At 52.2% G+C, this 18,104-nt stretch overlaps 1 protein-coding gene across 1 annotated transcript in view; it reads right to left on the reverse strand.

Annotated features, from left to right (window-relative positions):
• LOC132653244 (uncharacterized) overlaps positions 1–15,293 on the reverse strand; it is a 48,576-nt gene extending 33,283 nt beyond the window's left edge. The window contains exons 1-2 of the mRNA XM_060381250.1: positions 15,109–15,293; positions 6,270–6,347 (exon numbers count right to left, since the gene is read on the reverse strand). Of these exons, the coding sequence (XP_060237233.1) occupies positions 6,270–6,347; positions 15,109–15,293 (263 nt within the window). The remainder of the gene's footprint in view (positions 1–6,269; positions 6,348–15,108) is intronic.
• Between the last annotated feature and the right edge of the window lie 2,811 nt (positions 15,294–18,104).

The following is an 18,104-nucleotide window of genomic DNA, read 5'->3' on the forward strand; positions in this document are numbered from 1 at the left end:
TGTCATTTTTAGTTCCCTTCCTCTGCTTCCTGCTTGCCTTTGAGATGTGAGCTCTTGGCTGTTCCTGTTGCCACACCTATCCTGGACGGCTGTGACAGTGACGGATAATTCTCCTCCTGCTGGAACCCTAACCCCAAACAAGCCCTTCCTTCTATAAGTTGCCCTTTGTCTTGGTGTTTTATCACAGCAATGCAAAGCTAGACTGAGACATTAGACTCCGTGACCATCCTTGCACAGAGTCACTGTTGAGGTTATGGCAAGCTGACCTCAGTTGGAAGGGAAAGAGGTCTCAGGAGAGGGCTCAGTGGAGAAAGGCACCTGTGTGCAGGTGTGAGGACCTGAGCCTGACTCCTCAGCGCCCACATAAAACCAGCATAGTTGCATACATTTGTAATCCCCGTGTTCCAATGGTGAGGTGGGGGCAGAGACAGGAGGACCCTTGCAAGTTCTTGAGCCAGTAGCGAAAACAAGAGCCCCTGCTTCAAACAAGGTGGAAGTTCTTCAAACCTAAAAGTTCTCGTTTTGTGGTAGGTGACAGGAAATCAGGCATCCAATGGCTGCAGCTGATCTCTGCTGGGGCCCTGGGTTAAGAGGCCCAGACAGCCTGTCTCTTCCCCCACAACCCCCAGAAAGGGCCCCAGGGATACTGTTCCAAACTGACCCTTCGGTAGAAAGGTGACTTGGGGGAGGGCCTTTCCTCACCACTGCCTGACATCAAAGACTTGTCTGATGAGGCCACACACAGGCCGGTATACATACTTGTGTGTGCATATGTGTGCACGCATGTGTATGTGTGGCACGGGGATGGGTGCTCCAGCTGGAACACTGAGCCAGCTCCAGGCTTTCATTGTGCTCCCAGCACTGGCCACAGAACAGCTGAACTCCAGCAGCCTGAAGGCCCTGCCAGCCTGCCAGCTCCCAAGGCTGCAGTGGGAGCCAAATCAACCTTTCTCTGAGCAAGACGCAAGGAGCGCCCTGTTCTGAGACAGGATTGGTTATGAGCAGCAGATAGACGGGCAGTTATTTCATCGGCAAGCACGCAGATACATAAACACCGTTCTCAAGACTGTGCTGTGTCCGACAGACTGTGGAGGCTGCTCCACGTGCAGCTCTAAGAGACCGCTAGATTTGGGCTGACATGCTGTCTCAGAGGGGCAGATGCTGGCTGCAGAGCCTGATGAACCGAGCTGATCCCCAGATCCTGCCAGCGCAGGAGTGGATTATCTTGTCTAAGTTGCCTTTGGTCTTGCCACAGTTTCCTATGAGGTCCTGTGCTACTTGCAGGCATGGCAGGGGGCTGAGGCAGGAGGATCACTGTGAGTTTGAGGCTACCTGTGCTCCATAGAAAGACCTTGTCTTGTCTCTAAAAACTAAAAACAAACAGCAACAACAACAAAAAGAGGGGCTGGAGAGATGGCTCAGAGGTTAAGAGCACTGCCTGCCCTTCCAAAGGTCCTGAGTTCAATTCCCAGAAACCACATGGTGTCTCACAACCGTCTATAATGAGATCTGGTGCCCTCTTCTGCCCTGCAGATGTACTTGCAGACAGAACATTGTGTACATAGTAAAATATTTTTTAAAAAAGAAGGAAGGAAGGAAGGAAGCAAGCAAGCAAGCAAGAAAACCATTTTCTTCAAGTAATTTTGGACAGCTTATTTGGATAAAGAATCCATCAAAGAAGCAGTCAGAAAAAAAAAACAAAAAACAAAAAACAAAAAACAAAACCAGAAACAAACCCCAACCCCGTGTACTTTGACTACAACCCAGACACTGAAGTCTACCATAAGGGGATGCTTAGAATGAAGACATGGATTCTTTAGCCCAGGCTGGCTCTGAACGCCCTATGAATCAGACGGATGTCCTTGAACCTCTGACGCACCAGCCTCTCTCTGCCCTCTGCGTTTTCAGACTGTAGGCATGGGCCACCATATCTGGTTTATTTTGGTTTATGTGTGTGAGTATTTGGCCTATATATTAGACATGTACCTTATTTGGACAGTGCTTGTAGAAGTCGGAAGAGGGCACCGGATCCCCTGGGACTGGAGTTACAGATAGTTGTGAGCCATTCCGTGGGTGCTGGGAACCAAACCCAGGTTCTCTGTAAGCACAGCCAGCGCTCTAACCACTGAGCTGCCTCTGCAGTCCACCATGCTAGTTTCTGCAGTGCTGGGGGTTGAATGAAGGACGTCGTAAACACTAGGAAAGCATTCTACCAGCCAAGCCATATTCTCAGCCCTAGCAGATTATCATTTTTATAAAACTTCGTGTGTGTGTGTGTGTGTGTGTGTGTGTGTGTGTGTGTGTGTGTAAACATTCTTGTGTGTGAATCTGGAGGATCTCAGGAGGCAAGTCAGAGATCCTGACTGAAGTATCAGCCTTCCACCCTGTCTGAGGTAAGGTCTCTTGTTGTTTGCCCCTGTGTATGCCTGCCCAGCTGGTCCCCGAGCTTTTGGGATTCTCCTGTATCTGTTTCCCATCTCTGAATGGCAACTCAGAGATCACAGATACTTGGCCACATGTCTTGCTTTCCCATGGGTTCTGAGGTTTGAACTCAGATCCTCACACTTATGTGCCAAGCACTCTTATCCACTGAACCATCCTTAATTCTCCTAGCAGGTGATTTCTACTGCCCTGATGGATTTTGTGCCTGGCAGCCATCAGGGTCTGTTGATCCCAGCAGGATTCAGAGGATTCAGCGGCTGCACAGACCAGGGACTGAAAGTCCTTTCTGCAAGGAGTTCCTGGCAGAGGCCAGCCCAGCCACACCACACCAGCAAGCAGTGTCTACAGATTGCATAGCCCACTGACCAGGACCCATTCTGCTCTCCTGATTCTGCCCCTGCCTCCGAGTCTAAGAGACCCTTACTTTCATGTCTGGTGGGTCTAGGGAGGTAGGTAACATTAAAGCCTGCTTCAAATCCTGGTGTGGAGCCCGGCAGTGGTGGCACAAGCCTTTAATCCCAGCACTTGGGAGGCAGAGACATAGAGGATCTCTGTGAGTTCAAGGCCAGCCTGGTCTACAGAGAAAGCTCCAGGACAGCCAGGACTGAGAAACCCTCTCTCAAAAAACAAAAACAATGGGCTGGAGAGATGGCTTAATGGTTAAGAGCACTGATGAGCACCTCCAAAGCTTCTGAGTTCAATTTCAGCAACCACATGGTGGCTCACAACCATCTGTAACAGGATCTGATTTCTATGTCCACTGTGCATGAAGACAGAGCTGTCATATACATAAAATATGTGAATAAATAAATCTTTAAAAAAAAAAAGCAAGAATCAAATCCTGGTATGGTGGCATGTTCCTATGATCCCAGAACATGAGGCTCTGAGGCAGAAGGACTGTCATTGTCAGGCCAGCCTGGATTATATAAAATAACTCTGTCTTAAAAACCAAAACCAAACCAAACCAAACCAACAAACAAAAAAACCCACAACTCATGGGCTGAGGAGATGGCTTGGCAATTAAGTACTTGTGGCCCAAATATGAGGACCAGAGTTCAAATCCCCAGAACTCACCTAAATACTGGGTGGGCATGTTGGCTTACCAGTACTTCCAGCCTTGGAAGGCAGAGACAAGAAATCTACAGAGTAATCTGAGGAGCTAGACCGGCCATGCTGATGAGCTCTGGGTTTGATTGAGAGGCCTTGCCTCGTTGAATAAGGTGGAAGAGCCTTTGAGAATGATTCCCAGCATCAACCTCTGGTCCCCACATGCACAAGTATACCCCAAACTCATGTAAATGTGCATACACTCACATATGAAAAGGGAGGCAGAGACACAGAGAGAGAGTGTGAAAAAAACAAACAAAATCCCTGTCTATTCTATTTATATCTTGTCAAGGTCTCCAGGGATCCCCCAATCCATTAACCCAACCATTGATTTCAAGTCCCTGGTCTGGAGGGCTGATGGGACGTTTGACCCCATGAGTGGCTTCTGTTTCCTGCTCTTTGGAGCTGTTTCCTCCCGATCTTTGCATGGCAGCTACCGCTCTCCTGGCTCCTGGAAGTGTCACCTGTGGCTCACTCTCTCTTCTGTGGGCTCCTCCTCTGGTCTCTCCCTCTCCCAGCTGGAGGATGCCAGGGCTTGGCCTGTATACCATTATTCTCCTCCCTGATGATCCTGTCCGCTCTGGACTTTCAGTGACATTCACCCACCGGCCCTGAAATCAGACCCTCTCCTCCCAATCTAACAATTATCAGTGCAAAGTCCCAGGGTGTGCAGAGGAATATCACAGGAAAAGCTAAGGTCCCACCTGCATCCCGCCCACACACACTCCTCTGGGGTCATCCGGCTCGGAAGACAGCAACCCCCTCCTTCCCAGACACACACATACCACAGGCTATCAGTTTACTAAGCAATTGTGCTGCTCCCACCCAGATCGCCCACCCTCAGGACTCTCCCTTCCGACACAAACATTGTTTTTAATCTCCATCACCATCACTCCAGTGCTGACTATCATGGTATCCTATACCTGGTTTCACTCAACCCTTGCTCACCAGAGCCTATGCTCAACACAGTGTCTGGGAGAGACTTATATGGAAGGAGAAAAACACACACCATTCCTCTGTGAGAAACCTTCCTGTGCATCCTCGTCTCACCGAGAGTCAAAGCCCAAATGAACTTTCCCTTAACTAACTCTAAGCCTTCTTTCTTTCTTAGTTTCTTTAAAAAAAGAAAAGAAAAGAAAAGAAAAGAAAGTTTTTGCCCACATAGTCTCAAATGTCAAATGGCCTCAAATGCTCTATGTAGCTGAGGACAGCCTTGAACTCCTGATCTTCCTGCCTCCACCACCCAAGAGCTGGGATTTCAGACTTGCACCGCCTATACCTGTTTTTCTTTCTCTCTTCCTTTCTCTTTACATATATCCATCGATCTATCCACTTATGCAGTGAGTATGGTCAGGGCACAACTTGGAAGTGTGTGTCAATCAAAGGACAACTTTTGGGAGTTAGTCATCCCCTTCTGCCCGCTCAGCTGCTTCACGGTGACCTTTGAGACATTTATTTAACGCTCCTGAGCCTCAACTTCCTCATTTGTGATATGAGCAACGGAATCTCTCAGCCTCTCGCTCTACAGCATCTAGCTTTCTCCAGATGGGAGGCATGCCCCGCTGGCCACACAGGGGCAAGCCTGACTTCTTGCTCACCTCCCAGGCGCTCCTTATTGGAGAGGCAGTGATGGGCAGAGAGTGCGGTGAGGCTGCCCACATATGTGCTTATTGATAAAGCCCACCTGTGGGGTCAGAGGTCAACCTGCAGAAGGCCGCTCTGTCACTGGGTTGACGGTGGCTTTTGGGAACTGCTCGAAGGCCATCATGCTTGGTGCCAAGTATCTCCAGACTGAATCACCCTGCTGGTCTCAGGCTTCCCTTTCCCTTTCCCTTTTCGTTTTCTTTTTCTTTTTTTTTGGGGGGGGGCGTTGGGGGCTGCATTTCTTTTTTCAGTCCTGACTACCCTGTAGCTTGGAAATGTAGACCAGGCTGGCCTGAACTCACTGAGATCCTTCTGCCTCTGCCTCCCAAGTGTTGGGATTAAAGGCTTGTGCCTGGCCATGAGTTCACTGTGTAATAGAGGCTGACGTTAAACTTTTAATCCTCCTGGCTCAGCTTCCTGGGGGCCACTGTGCTGATTTATTCTGTGCAGGGGGTGGAGCCCGGGTGCCACAAAGGCTGGGTAAGCGCTGTCAACTGAGCTGTATCCCAAGCCCCCCACCCGTGCCTCCACCCAGTACACATTTCGCCAAAAAGACATAGTTTTCTTCTAATTTAAACAACATCAGTGCAGACACCTGATCTCTCATGCGTACCCATAGGACTCCATTCGTTAGTCAGGAAGTGGAAGGGGGCCTTGCCCGGGGGACAGAGAGGAAACCCTGGCTTTGAGGCTCTGGAGAGGGGAGAGGGAGGGAAAGAGATGTAGGAGGGCTAAGGATGGAAATAGGCTAGTCATGAAATAGAGCTCAGCTAAAGGTTTCCCACCCAAGGTGAATCTAGCAGAGGCCCAAAGAACGAGCCAGAAATAACAGCACTAGCTCCCAAGATGGAAATACTTCCTACATGAGACCCTCAGGGAAGCCGCTCACAACTCTCAGGTCCCTTTGTCCTGCCTGTCGGTGAACAGACAGCAGCCACAGAGTTCCGGGGCGCAGGAAGCTGGAGGCTTAGCCCCATCCCCTCTTCTACAAGCAGGAAGAATGCTCAAGGCGGCTGTCAGAAAACTGCACTTTAAAAGCATCAGGACTCCTGACTGGAATTGTTATGAACACTTACCCGGCTTCTGGCTGAAGCTTCGTCTCTGTCACTCTAAAGGAACATGTTGGAACAGAAGCCACTTTGGGCCACTGGGACCTGAAGAAGCAAAGGGGCAATGCTGTTAGGAAGGTGTAACAGTTCCAAGGCCAGGTGCGCATCATGGTGACTGTCAGGGCTCCTAAGAACATACCTCTCCGCCTTCCCGCCCCAGGAGGAGGGCTCTTCCTCCTTCAGTTAGGGGGCTGCAGTCTTGGACCACCTCTGTAGAACCCTGCACCTTAGCAACGACGTAGGAATGCATATGTTCCCAGCAGAAGCATTAACTTTTGAGAACAGAGAGGTGCTTCAGAGGTGGCACGGTGTGGCTCTCGGGACACTAGGCTGAGCAGACCTGCCCAGTAAGATCAGCCAGGCTCCTTTTTGAACCTGTTGGGTGGCCTGGGTGGCTGGTTGGTCAAGGATGGCAGGAGCATCACAGACAGGCTCCACCCTCTTCACAATTCCTATTTTGTCTTCCCCTGGAGACTAAACGAAGACCTCCCACAGGCGAGCCAAGGACTGTCTCGCTGAGTTATGTGCCCGGTCCTTTACACTTCTTTTGTATTAATTTGAGACTGGCACTCACTAAGTTGCCCAGGTGACCTTGAACTTTTGGTCCTCCTGCTTCTGCTTCCTGAGTAGCGGGAACCACTGGCAAGGGCCCACCTCCTCCCCACTCCATTGTGCTAGCTCTTATCACGAGCTAGCCCATCTGACTCCTGTCTGGAAGAAAAGCCAAGTTTGTGTGTTTAGAAGGTATTACTTTTGCTGGCTGTCAGTGTGAAATAATCAACATTTGCCTGATATGGTATCACGGTATTAATACCGTATACGGTATTAATTTCAGCGCTTTAGAGGCAGAGGCAGGCAGATCTCTGTGACTTTAAGATCAGCCTGGTCTAGTTAGTGAGTTTCGGGTTAGGTAAGACTATATACTCCGACCCTGTCTTAAACAAACCAACAAAATCCTATCATACAGAGGCAGCCTAGACTCTTAGAGACTTTGAATGGGCTCTTTACAAGATTTGAGCTGCAGGACAAGGTGACCTTTGAATCACAAACAGGAGATGCTGGAACACAGTGTTTCAGATGACATGAGTCATTGAGGCCACAGCCACATCTTAGGGGACTTAAGATGTTACCAAAGAAAAAAATGTCAAAACAGCATTAGAAGGAAAAAAAAAAAAGCGTGATTTAAACATTGAAATGGAATGCTTTTCTCACATGCAGCCGAAGCGTGGTGTAATTGTGCCGTTTACTCAGACTGCTATAAAAACACACCAGGCCCAGGAGAGCCACCCCACCCCCAGCAGAGAGCCCACAGCCAGATGCCCAGAACACGAACCACACGAACGGACGCAGGAGCCGTGCAAAGGGAAAGCTAACCCCGGGGATGGAACCTGTAGCCAGCAATGCTTCCTACCCAGAATGTGGACTGAGAAGGAAGAGGCAGGAGCTACCCAGAAGCTGTCATCCCGAGCTCACGCTTGTGCCCTGCGCTTCTGTCCCTCTCCTGTGAGAAAGAGCAATACTAGCGATTCTTACACACACACACCCTTGAGCTGGGGATGGACCCCAGCCTTGCACATAGTAAGCAATAGTAAGCAAGCAGTGGGGCAGTAAGCCACTGAGCCCACTTTTTGTTTTTTTTTGTTTGTTTGTTTGTTTGTTTTTTTTGTTTTTTTCCAAGACAGGGTTTCTCTGTGTAGCCTTAGCTATCCTGAACTCTATCTGTAGACCAGGCTGGCTTCAAAACCACAGAGATCTGCCTGCCTCTGCCTCCCAAGTGCTGGGACTAAAGGCCTGTGCCACCACTCCCCAGAACTTGTTTTGTTCTTTTGCAAGTGTCTCAGCTCATGATGGCACAGAATGTTTTGGTAACACCAGGTTGGTCTCAGACTCCTGCCAGGCATGATGGTTCAGGCCTGGAATCCCAGTTGCTCAGGAGACAGGAAAACCACAGCTCAAGGCTTGCCTGGGCTGCATACACAGTGAGTTCAAGGCCAGCCTGGGCAACTTAGCCAGCTCCTGTCTTAAACCATAAAAAACAGATAATAACATGAAGGTCTGGGGCTACAGCTCATCAGTAGAGAGGGCTTGCCTACCCTGTGAAGAAACTGAAAAACTTTCCATCCTCCTGCCATCAACTCCCAAACGCTAGGATTACAGGAACGGGCCACCAACCTCTCCGCACCCGTGGCCACCTAGGAGCTGTCGTACTAGGGGAACACTGTATCAGCCAAGCCACGTCCCTCTAGCCTTTCCCCTATGCTGACTTAAATATCTTTACACTTTTATTGATTGATTAATTAGGGTGAGTGTGAGGGCAGTGCTATGCTGGGGGTGTGGAGGTGAGAGGACAGTTTGTGGGTGTCAGTTCTCCTCTCTCGGGGATTAAATGCACATCATCAGGGTTGGTAACAGGTATCTCTACCTACTGAGCCTCCGCCTTTCCTGTGCTCTTCTGACGGGATGGAGACCTTGCTTTCCAGACACCATTCCAGGAATCTCTCAACAGCAGATGTTCAATCAATTATTCTTTTTATCTTTTCTTTCTTCAGTGCTGGGGATTGAACCCAGGGCCTTGTGCATGCTGGGCAAGCGTTCCGCTACAGAGACGTAACGTCAGCCCCTGAGAAATTCTTTGTGTTACACGGGGGAGTTAGTGAAAGGGTACAGCTGGGCGTTGGCGGCTCAGGCCTGTAAGTCTAGCACTAGGGAGGTATGCTTTCTAGATCACGAGGATTGCGGGGATGGCGGGCGCACTATTGGGAGGACCTTTATGGAAGATGGAAGGCTCGTGCACTGTGAACGAGCCAAGCTGGGCCAGGGCGATGGTTTAAAGTGCTTACCCCTAACCCGATGACTTGAGTCCGGCACCCAGAACCCACGGAGAGGTTAGAGCTGCCTCCTGTGTTTTATCGACCTCTACGCATGTTTACTGTCCCCAACACGCAAATGATAAATGAAAATATTTTTTAAATCGAGTCACACAAGCAAAGCTGCGGTTTGAGTATTGGTCCCATTTGAGGCGGCTCTGGCCAAGTTTCTAGGTTACTTCTCCGCAACCCTGTCAAGGTCACCGAAATGCCACAGAGATCTCAGCAGGGGCCTGGCAGCTCTCCTGGTCTGCAGCGCACTCTGCTACCTTATACAGACTCCTGCTTCCACCTGAGCCGGAAGTGACCAAGACATGACCACCCAGCTCAGACCCTGCGGTCTGTAACGCGCGTTCGTAATCGCGGAGAAGCAGGACGATCTGAATTAAACAAATGGGCTGATTTCTAGAGCATTGCAGTGGTTCACCTTTGCACAGCTGAAGGTCGTCGCGGCGCACTGGCGACAAGGAACCATCTGAGAAGAAATGAGGGCCTCTCTGGTGGCAGAGGTGGGCTGAGACTCCCAACAGAAACGGCCGAAGGCCAAAATGTTTTCGATCCTTGAGGGAGAGGCCGATGGGATAGGAAAGACACCAGAGCCGGTGCCTGATTCCTGAGGACTCCTGTTCACGTCTGTGCTTGTCTGTCTTTTAATGATATTCTGCAAGCATGGGGTGGACAGAGCCCCCAGGGGCCGAGTCCAGGCCCTGCTCTGACCACCCCGTAGACTGATCGACCTTTCTTAGAATATTGCTAAATTTCTGATAATCTCTGATGCACAAATGACAGGTCAGGTCAGCTCTAAGAAATGAGAACTGCGGTGAAATTCCTGCAAACACACGCTCTGCACAGCAAAAGTAAGATAAGGGTAGGTTCAAGAAGTGACACAGATACCGAACCTCTCCAGACATTTCTAAGCAAACTTTTTGTTCTTATTAGTTGAGAGAAAAATTTGAAAACTCTCGTTTGCCTCTATTCATCGGACCATGAAAACCCCTTTCTTGGAAACCGCCTTGCCAGGCTGAGCGCAGACCGATTCTATTTTCTTACCGTGTCCTTGGGAGCCACCTGCTGGACAAAGTCTGAATTACAGCGCTAATAACCAGACAGTGAGCCGCCAGACCCAAGTGGCCCTGATTTTCCAGAATTGCAGAGAAGGAACTATAAAAGCAGCAGAATGGCTTCTCCCCTTGGCACGTTGCCCAGTGACAGTTGTAAACCAGGGGAACTGCAGAGAAGCTCAAAGGGAGTGAGTGGAATTGCCTCGTACCCACCCAGCTTTGCTCATGGTCCTTAGGATCCCAGGCCTGTGTCCCCTCCACATCCCATTTCTTTACCTTGTCCTATTTCACCATTGGGGTACCTGGTGGGTCCAGCCTTGGTGATTCATGTGAACCTCGTATGCCAGGTTGGAACATGTCCTAGGGGATCCCAAGCCTTCTGTGTCCTTGGAAAAAGCAGCTCCCTTCTGGATCTCACTATCTTCAGCACCAAGCTCAGCTAGGGGCTTGGGTGGATAACTTCCAGAGATCTTCTGGTTTTGTCTAGAGTGTCTGCAAAGTTACTGTGCTCTGAGCCTCAGGTTTAAAGTTTAAGTGCACAAAAGGAATGACAAAACTCGATCCTTTGCCAGATCTGCAGAGGAGGGACAGTGGGGAAACTGCTGCCCACAGCAGGGACAAAGCAGTATTTGTGGGGTGTGTGTGCAGGGGACAGGATGTAGTCTGCAGGTCTGGGCTCCCACTAGCAACGTGGTCTCCCTCCCTGTGACCCCTGCCTCCCAGCGTCTGGTGCTGCCTCCTCACCAGGTAACCTGCGCCAGCATTGCATTGCCAGATAGAAGCCGACCTCTTGTAGCCCTCAGCTCTCTCATCTAGCCTAGACTCTGGAGTGACCACTTGGCTCAGCCTGAAGGGTGAGGCTCTCCTGGAGAGCCACCTCACCCTGCGTCCTTGGCAGGGAGACACAGCCGCAATGCTGTGCTGTCCTGGCCGAACAAGAGGGTTCCTGGTGTCAGCTCTGGGACAGCCGCAGGCCTGGATGGTCCCTAACGCTGATCACATCAGCACAGGTAGAGCAGGGTCTGCTGGCCCTGCTCCTCTGGCTATCCCAGGACCTCCTCCCCAACTTCCCTCCTTCCCCCGCACAAAGCAGGCCTCAAGGGCAACCTGTGAGGGGAGGTACTCAACCCAAGGCAGGAGAGGCAGCCAAGGGGCTGTGAGTCTTCCAGCGTTAAGTTCAGGGTCCAGGACAGCGAGAGGCCCCAGTCTCTGAAGTGTCTCACAACTGCGAACAAACAGTCCTGCAACATGCAGCACGCTATGACTTCCCACTAGGCCCGATTTTTCCAGGAATGGGCTCCTGGGTGATGCTTTCATGCTATTTGCCTGAATAAAGACTTTCCCCACCATCTACTCACTCTGGGTAGAAAATGCTTCCTGGACCCCCAGGCTTCCCTCTCTGTTTCCAGAACACTTGATTCTTGCCACTGAAGCCCATTTATTCCCCCAAGAAGATCAGCAGCTACTGCACCCACCCACGTTCCCTGGGTCGCTTTCCCTCTGGAGGGGAGGCTGGACTTTGCATCCAAGTTCAACCTTGTCTGGAGACCACACACCACAGGGTGTGTGTGCTTCTTTCCCAAGCCTTCCTCGCCGCAGACTGCTTCAGAAATGACAAATGAGAAACACTCAAGAATAGGGCCCCAGTAGGTCCCTTCACCTCACCTATCAGATGCCCGAGCTGGAAACCCCATCCTTACCCCCAAAACAAGAAGGCAGCCGTGTCTTCCAAGCTGTACTTCAGAGCAGAAGATTCAAAGCTGGTGCCCGCTCACAGCTTCCCGGCCTGGTCCCAAGCCCTCCTAACCCTTCTGAGGGTCTGTCTGGAGTTTCCTCAAAGCATGCCCGGCGCTTGGGTGTGCACTCCCAGAGCAGCTGTGGAAACGGTCGGTCCGAGGATGCGCAAAGCCACTGGAGTTAACAGCCACCAGGCGCAGAGCTGCTCATTTATCATCCTCCCGTCGCCGGGGAGAACTGCCTCCTGCCCCCAGCCCTCTACTCTAGTGAAGTATTGTCTTCCAGAAAAGGTGGTCTAAATAAAGCCAGGGACTCACTCGCTGCACCAATCAGCGCCGCCGTCCGGTCGGGTCTACCCGGCGCGGGCTGCGCGCAGCCGCCAGGAGGCGGCCGTCGGGACGCGGGTGCGGGCAGCGCGCGCTGTGCCCGCCCTGAGCAGTGGTGCAGGGTCTCTGCATCACCGCCGCTGCTGCAGCCCCGCAGCCGTCAGCACTGCTGACTTGGCCGGGAAGGGGGGGGGGGCTGCAGCAGTCTGGGCTCCTGCGCCAGGAGCCTGGGAATGTCTAGCTTCAAGGGCTTGACTGGCAAAGGGTAGGGGAGAAGAGCTGGAGCGAAGGGCCCTGAGTCAGCGCTGGTGCAGCTGAGGTGTCCCGGGAGCCTCTGCACAGCCTGTGCTCGCTCTGACCCGGGACCGGAGTGTCCAGGCTTCGGCATCCCACGGCGCCTCCCACCTGATCCAGGGAAACTGTGCTAGCCTCATTTCCCCTCATTAGCGTTGCTGTACTATAACTCACTGCCCTGAGCGCACTGGCTGATGCAGAGAGAGCCCTTTCTAGTTCTCCTCAGGCCCTGTAAGTCCCCACCTGGACCACCAAGTGAAGCTCAAGGCCTCGAGATCTGAGACGGCCTCCCACGGCTGTCACGGGGGAGGGGGTCACTGGGTGGTGCCGAGGTCGACCCCACGTGCACTGGATTGTCTTCTGTCTGAGCAACCTGGGAGGCCCAAGCTCTCCTCTGAGCAGTGGTTCCCCTGTCCTGCTGCTGAGAGAGAAAGCTGGCCAAGGTTGCAGAGGCTCAGAGCCCCCAGCGCCGTCTAGCCTTCACTGCACACTTCCCCTCACCCAGGCTGGCGTGGCCGCTTTGGCCCTGCCTGACAGTCTGTGTAAGGCAAGGCCCTTTTGCAGTGCGCCTTAGCGAAGCTTAGCTGTGTTCATCTCACACTGGCAGTGTGCACTGCTCATTCCTCCGGCCATAGCAGTACCAGAATGTGGGCACCGGGGTCACCTGCTCCCACTCAGAACTTTCTGTACCATCTGATGTCCCTTTAGGGGGCCACTGGAGCCCCTGATGGCATTTGCTCTGCAGCTGATACACGCAGGCTCCTCCCTCGGTTAATTACCCATAGAAAGGGTGCTCATTTGTCATCCATGCTGCAGGAAGGCACAGACCGGAGGACTCTTTGCCTGGGCACACCTGCTCCCTTCCCTTGCCCAACCCCAGGTTGGTGAGGTCACAGAGATGTCCATCTCAGTGATGGGGGCGGGGGTTGGTCAGTCCAGAGCCAAATGACACGCCCCAGCAGCTTCTGGGGTTGTGGGGTGGAGCCAGGACGAGCTAGAATTGGGCCTACGTGTTAGGTCCATCTTACGCACCATAGGACATTGACCTCAAAAGACCCTGATGTGGGGGACTCTAGTGACACATTCAGATGCACTGGTCTGCCTCAAAAAACAATTGCACCAAAGATATTAGCCTCAAGAATGAGAGTTGTTGATTAATGGGCAGAAATCAAGGACAGTTCTGAATATGAAGGAAATGCGTTTTTGAAAAATAGACCAAGAAAGTCAGCTGTGAGGAGAAGTGTGTGCAAAGCCTTGGGGAGTTGCGTTCAGCCCCTACTGCTTTTCCAGGCAAGACAAGCATGCTGTCCAGCGCCCCAGAAAATCGTCTAGAGGCGCACGCTTCCCCAAGACTGCAGTGCGTGGTGCGGTGCAAGCGGACTCCCCGCCTGCCAGCAGCCCCCTGCCGAGTGCACCCCAGACCGCCCTGCAAGCCCCCCACAGCTCAGCAGCTCATGCCCAACTGCTGTTCCAGAGGCAGCCCGGATAATTTATATCCACGAGCTTTGCTGCATAGCTTTTGAACTGAAGTTTTATGAGACCCGGGATTTTTCCTTCTGATCCAAAGGGGAAATCACAAGGAACTGAGTCCTTCAGTGCCAGACGGATGTCACCGGTTGGCGTCACCCCCGCCCCCCAGTGCAGACCTGGACCCAAGTACTGTGTGTCCGGGATGCCACACCAGCAGTACCAGCCTGGGCCTCTGCCAGCTGGCACTCAGCTTCGGGGTGGCACTCTGGCTGGGCACGCAGAAGTCTGGGTACCAGAGACATAGCTCGGGAGCAAAGAACCCACAACAGGGTGCGTTTCCACTCATTTTCTGTGCAGGTGAGTCCATCTGGGTGAACTCTTCCTGGGGCCCCCTCCCCCACTCCCCAGCACCCACTAGTCAGCACTTTTTGCCAACCAAAGGGGTTTCATCCTCTCTCTCACACATGGAAGCCTCTGCCCCCAGGAAGAGAAAAATCATTCTGTCTGAGTTTCCCTCCAGCACTCCTCTCAGTAAATCCAGGAAAAAGAAAACGTGCACCCCGGACGAACAAGGCCGCTAAGGCTGCGTCTGCCTCCCCACTGCAAGCCGAGCTGAGGAAGATCGCCACATCAGACCAGCCTTCTCCAGCTCTGCCCCACATGGCTTAAAGAGCCAGCGAGCCACAGTAATGCGCGAGGCAGCAGATGACACGCACCCGGCAGGACCGAGCCCAAACTCATCAGGAAGTCCGCAGGGTCCCCGCCCCCAGCGTGGGAGAAAGGAACTAGCCGAGAAAGTGCGCCCCAATTGTGTTTTGGGTTTGCCTGGAGCCGGGTGCATCCCGGGTCGGAGTGCTCAGCCAGCTGACCCACCCGCGAGTGGGCACCCTCCCCTTCATGTTTTACCTCCACCCCACCTCCTCCCACTGCAGCCACTGCTGAGGTTCTGCAGTCACTTGAAGGAGAAAGATTTCGCAGTACGGCGTTCTTAAAGCTGCAGTGTCCAAATTCTCCTTCAAACCCCAGCTGTCCGCGACATCAGCTTACTTACCCGGGTCCTCTGCAGAGGGTGGGTGGGCACGGAGACGAGGCCGTTCCCGGGAAGCTTGGAGCAGCCCTGCAGGTGGGGCTCCGCCGCCCAGACTCTGGCAAGGGTAAAGAGAGCCTCCGCAGTTGCTGGGACTGCAGCGGAGGACACTGCAATGGAGTAGTTTTTTTTAAATCATAACTCCCCATCATGATTTCCTCCACAAACTCACATTTTCTACAGCTGATTAAAACACAAGATGCACACGTGAAACCCACATGAGAAAGAACACCCCCTCCCGCATGCTTTTTCACCCTAAAGAATTTAAATAGCATTTAAAATTATTTTTAAATTGACTCCTGCGAGCAACTGACTCAGCTTTCTCTATGCTGCTCGGCTGGCAAGCCGTGCAGGGAAGAGCCTGGATGGAGTTCATTGAAGCCGGAGTTTCTGCAAAGTACAGGGGGAGAGGACTCCAGCTCCTTCGAAGAGAAGGCTTCTGGAAAACCCAGAGGGAGGTAACTACCTAAGCAGGACGCGGCGGGGCCATACCCATGCCCGAAAGTTACCTCTCTCTGCTCAGCGGCTGAACCGTCGGGAGGGCTGGCAAGTTGCAGACTGCCGCTGGAGAGGCAGGACCCAAAATCCAAGTGTCAGCTGGGTGCGGGAGTAAAGCGCTGCAGGCGGGGCGGGCTCTCCCCAGCCCCCCTCCGTTTAATTTAAACCCCTGGCACTGCGGGGTGCCCACTCCACAGCCTACGCCTCCCCCGCAGTCCGGTCGCTTTGTTCTACCGTCTTGGTTTGCTCACCTGGAGATGATGAAGATGAAGAGGAGGAGGAAGAGGAAGGGCGGAACTCTTTGGAATCCCGACTTTTCAGGGAGGACGGGACTTGTTTCACTATTGTCCAGAGCTGAGGCAAAGGTGACAGTCTCCTAGGCTTCAGACAGGTGGACCTCAGCGCTTTCTCCAAGAAGGGAAAGAAGATGGCTCCTTTCTGGCCACCAGCAAATTCTCCACACTTTGGGAAGCACCTGTTTTTACATTATTGCTAAGCAGTAAATAAATAAAAATAAAAAATAAAAGCGTGGGTGCACATGAAACGCAGAAGGAGGCCACTAAGTGGCCCTTGTATCCTGAGATGTCCTTGGTTCCTGAAGTTTGTGCGCCCGCCTCTGTGCAAGCCAATATCATCTAAGATTGAGGCAGGGATTTAATTGAGAAAGTTCCAGGAGAGAATGCACTTTAAATGCAGATATGGTTAAATAGCTCATTCTGCTGTAACCCACAGGGGATTGCTCAGAACAGACACACAGAGAAATGGCAGGGAGTGAAGGGGGAAGTAGGTATTCTCCGGTTTTAAACTTGTTATAAACCTGGAATATGAGAAAGGACAGCGAAGGAGAAAGTGCTTATGTATGTATGTCCATATATGTGCGTGTGCACACATGCACACACATGCATACGTTCAGCAAGGGAGAGTAAAACTTCCCCCTTCAAAAGCCCGCTCAGTAGAAACAATTGCACCGAGTCTGTGCCTGCCTCAGCCCTGAGGTAAGAGGCCAGGGAGGGGGGCACCTCTGCAGCCTGCTGAGACAGCCATGCTGCTGCAGTGCACCTCGGCCAATGCGCACAATCTTGTGCCAACATCCTCACCCACCTTCCTCGCTGACAGGCTTTGCAGAGCACGCACTGTGCCAGAGGACATAGCCCCGGACCATCCACAATCAGACTAATCACCCTTCTCCTCCTCGTTGCCTCGTTTCTGACTGAGGAGAGGGGAACTGCAAAGACCCCTGAGATGTCATAGCAGAGGAGACCCCAGAGAGCACACAGCCACGTCTCTCCCCTTTGTGGGTAGGGCCCAGACCTGAGAATTGACCGGGTTCCCGCAAGGTCACTTGGTCAATGAGTTGCAGCCTGAATTAGACTGTAGGTCTTCGGGTTCTTGATCCCGGAAAATTCTTGCTGTTCCCATCATCAGGCCCTTGTGAGTGAGTGATCAGCCTTGGCTTTGACTTCAGATGACCTTGGCATTCACCTCTGCTCTGCTACACAAATTACTCCTGTAAATGATATGGCCAATTGCATGCAAACCCAAGCCCAGGAACTCCAGCTCTCTGAAATCAGGAAAGATTCAAGTGTATGTCCTGTGAGCAGTGGTGGCCAGACCTGCTACAGCGATCCAGAGCAGCAGTGCCTTCATCCCTCCAGGGGTGAAACCCAAGCAGAACTGCTCGCAGGTTCCTGCTGGACCTCTCTTTGCCTGGCCATAATTAACCTCTTTGCACTTTGCAATAAAACTTCTCAGAACAGTGGCAGTGAAATGGGGCAGCCCTGTCCCATCACAGTCTTCACTAGGGCAGTGACAGTGACCCCTGTGATTAAAACCATACGTTGGCCTCTCTTGTGTTTTTGGTTTTGACTCCTTTGACTCCTCAACCCTCTCCACAGGTGTTACCATCACCCCACTTTACAGTAGGGGAAACTAAGGCACAGAGAGGTTTGGGTCACAGGGTAATAATGGCAGGCTTGAAGCTACCTGGCTCTTACCCATACATTTGCTTTGCCAGCTCAAGCTGCAGATGTTTCTGTCTGAACACCATGCTGGTAGTTTTCAGTCACCTCTGACATATGTCTTCCTCGGGGCATTTTGGATGGGTACTCTGTGCTGGTCTCACAGCTTCTTCCTCTGCCATCCTCACTGGGCATGGCTTCTGGCGCCTCTTAACTTACGGATCATTGCATGTGTCCAAGGTCACGCTAAGACCGAGATTGGAAGAGAGCTGTCACTGCACACTGAACTTGGTCAGCTGGGATTAACAAAACTCAGAATCCCATCTATACGTGTGTTAACAGAACACTGGCTGGGCAGTTCTGAACCAGAGGACACAAGCCGCATTCTCCTCCTCTGCCTCTTCCTCCTCCTCCCTCCTTCCCTTCTCTTATTCTTCCTTCTGTCTCCCTCCGGCCCTCATCTTCCTCCTCTTCCTATAACGCCCCTCCCCCCTTTTAGAGGGC

This window comes from Meriones unguiculatus, chromosome 3 (genome assembly GCF_030254825.1).
Source record: "Meriones unguiculatus strain TT.TT164.6M chromosome 3, Bangor_MerUng_6.1, whole genome shotgun sequence".
NCBI classification, from domain to species: Eukaryota; Metazoa; Chordata; class Mammalia; order Rodentia; family Muridae; genus Meriones; species Meriones unguiculatus.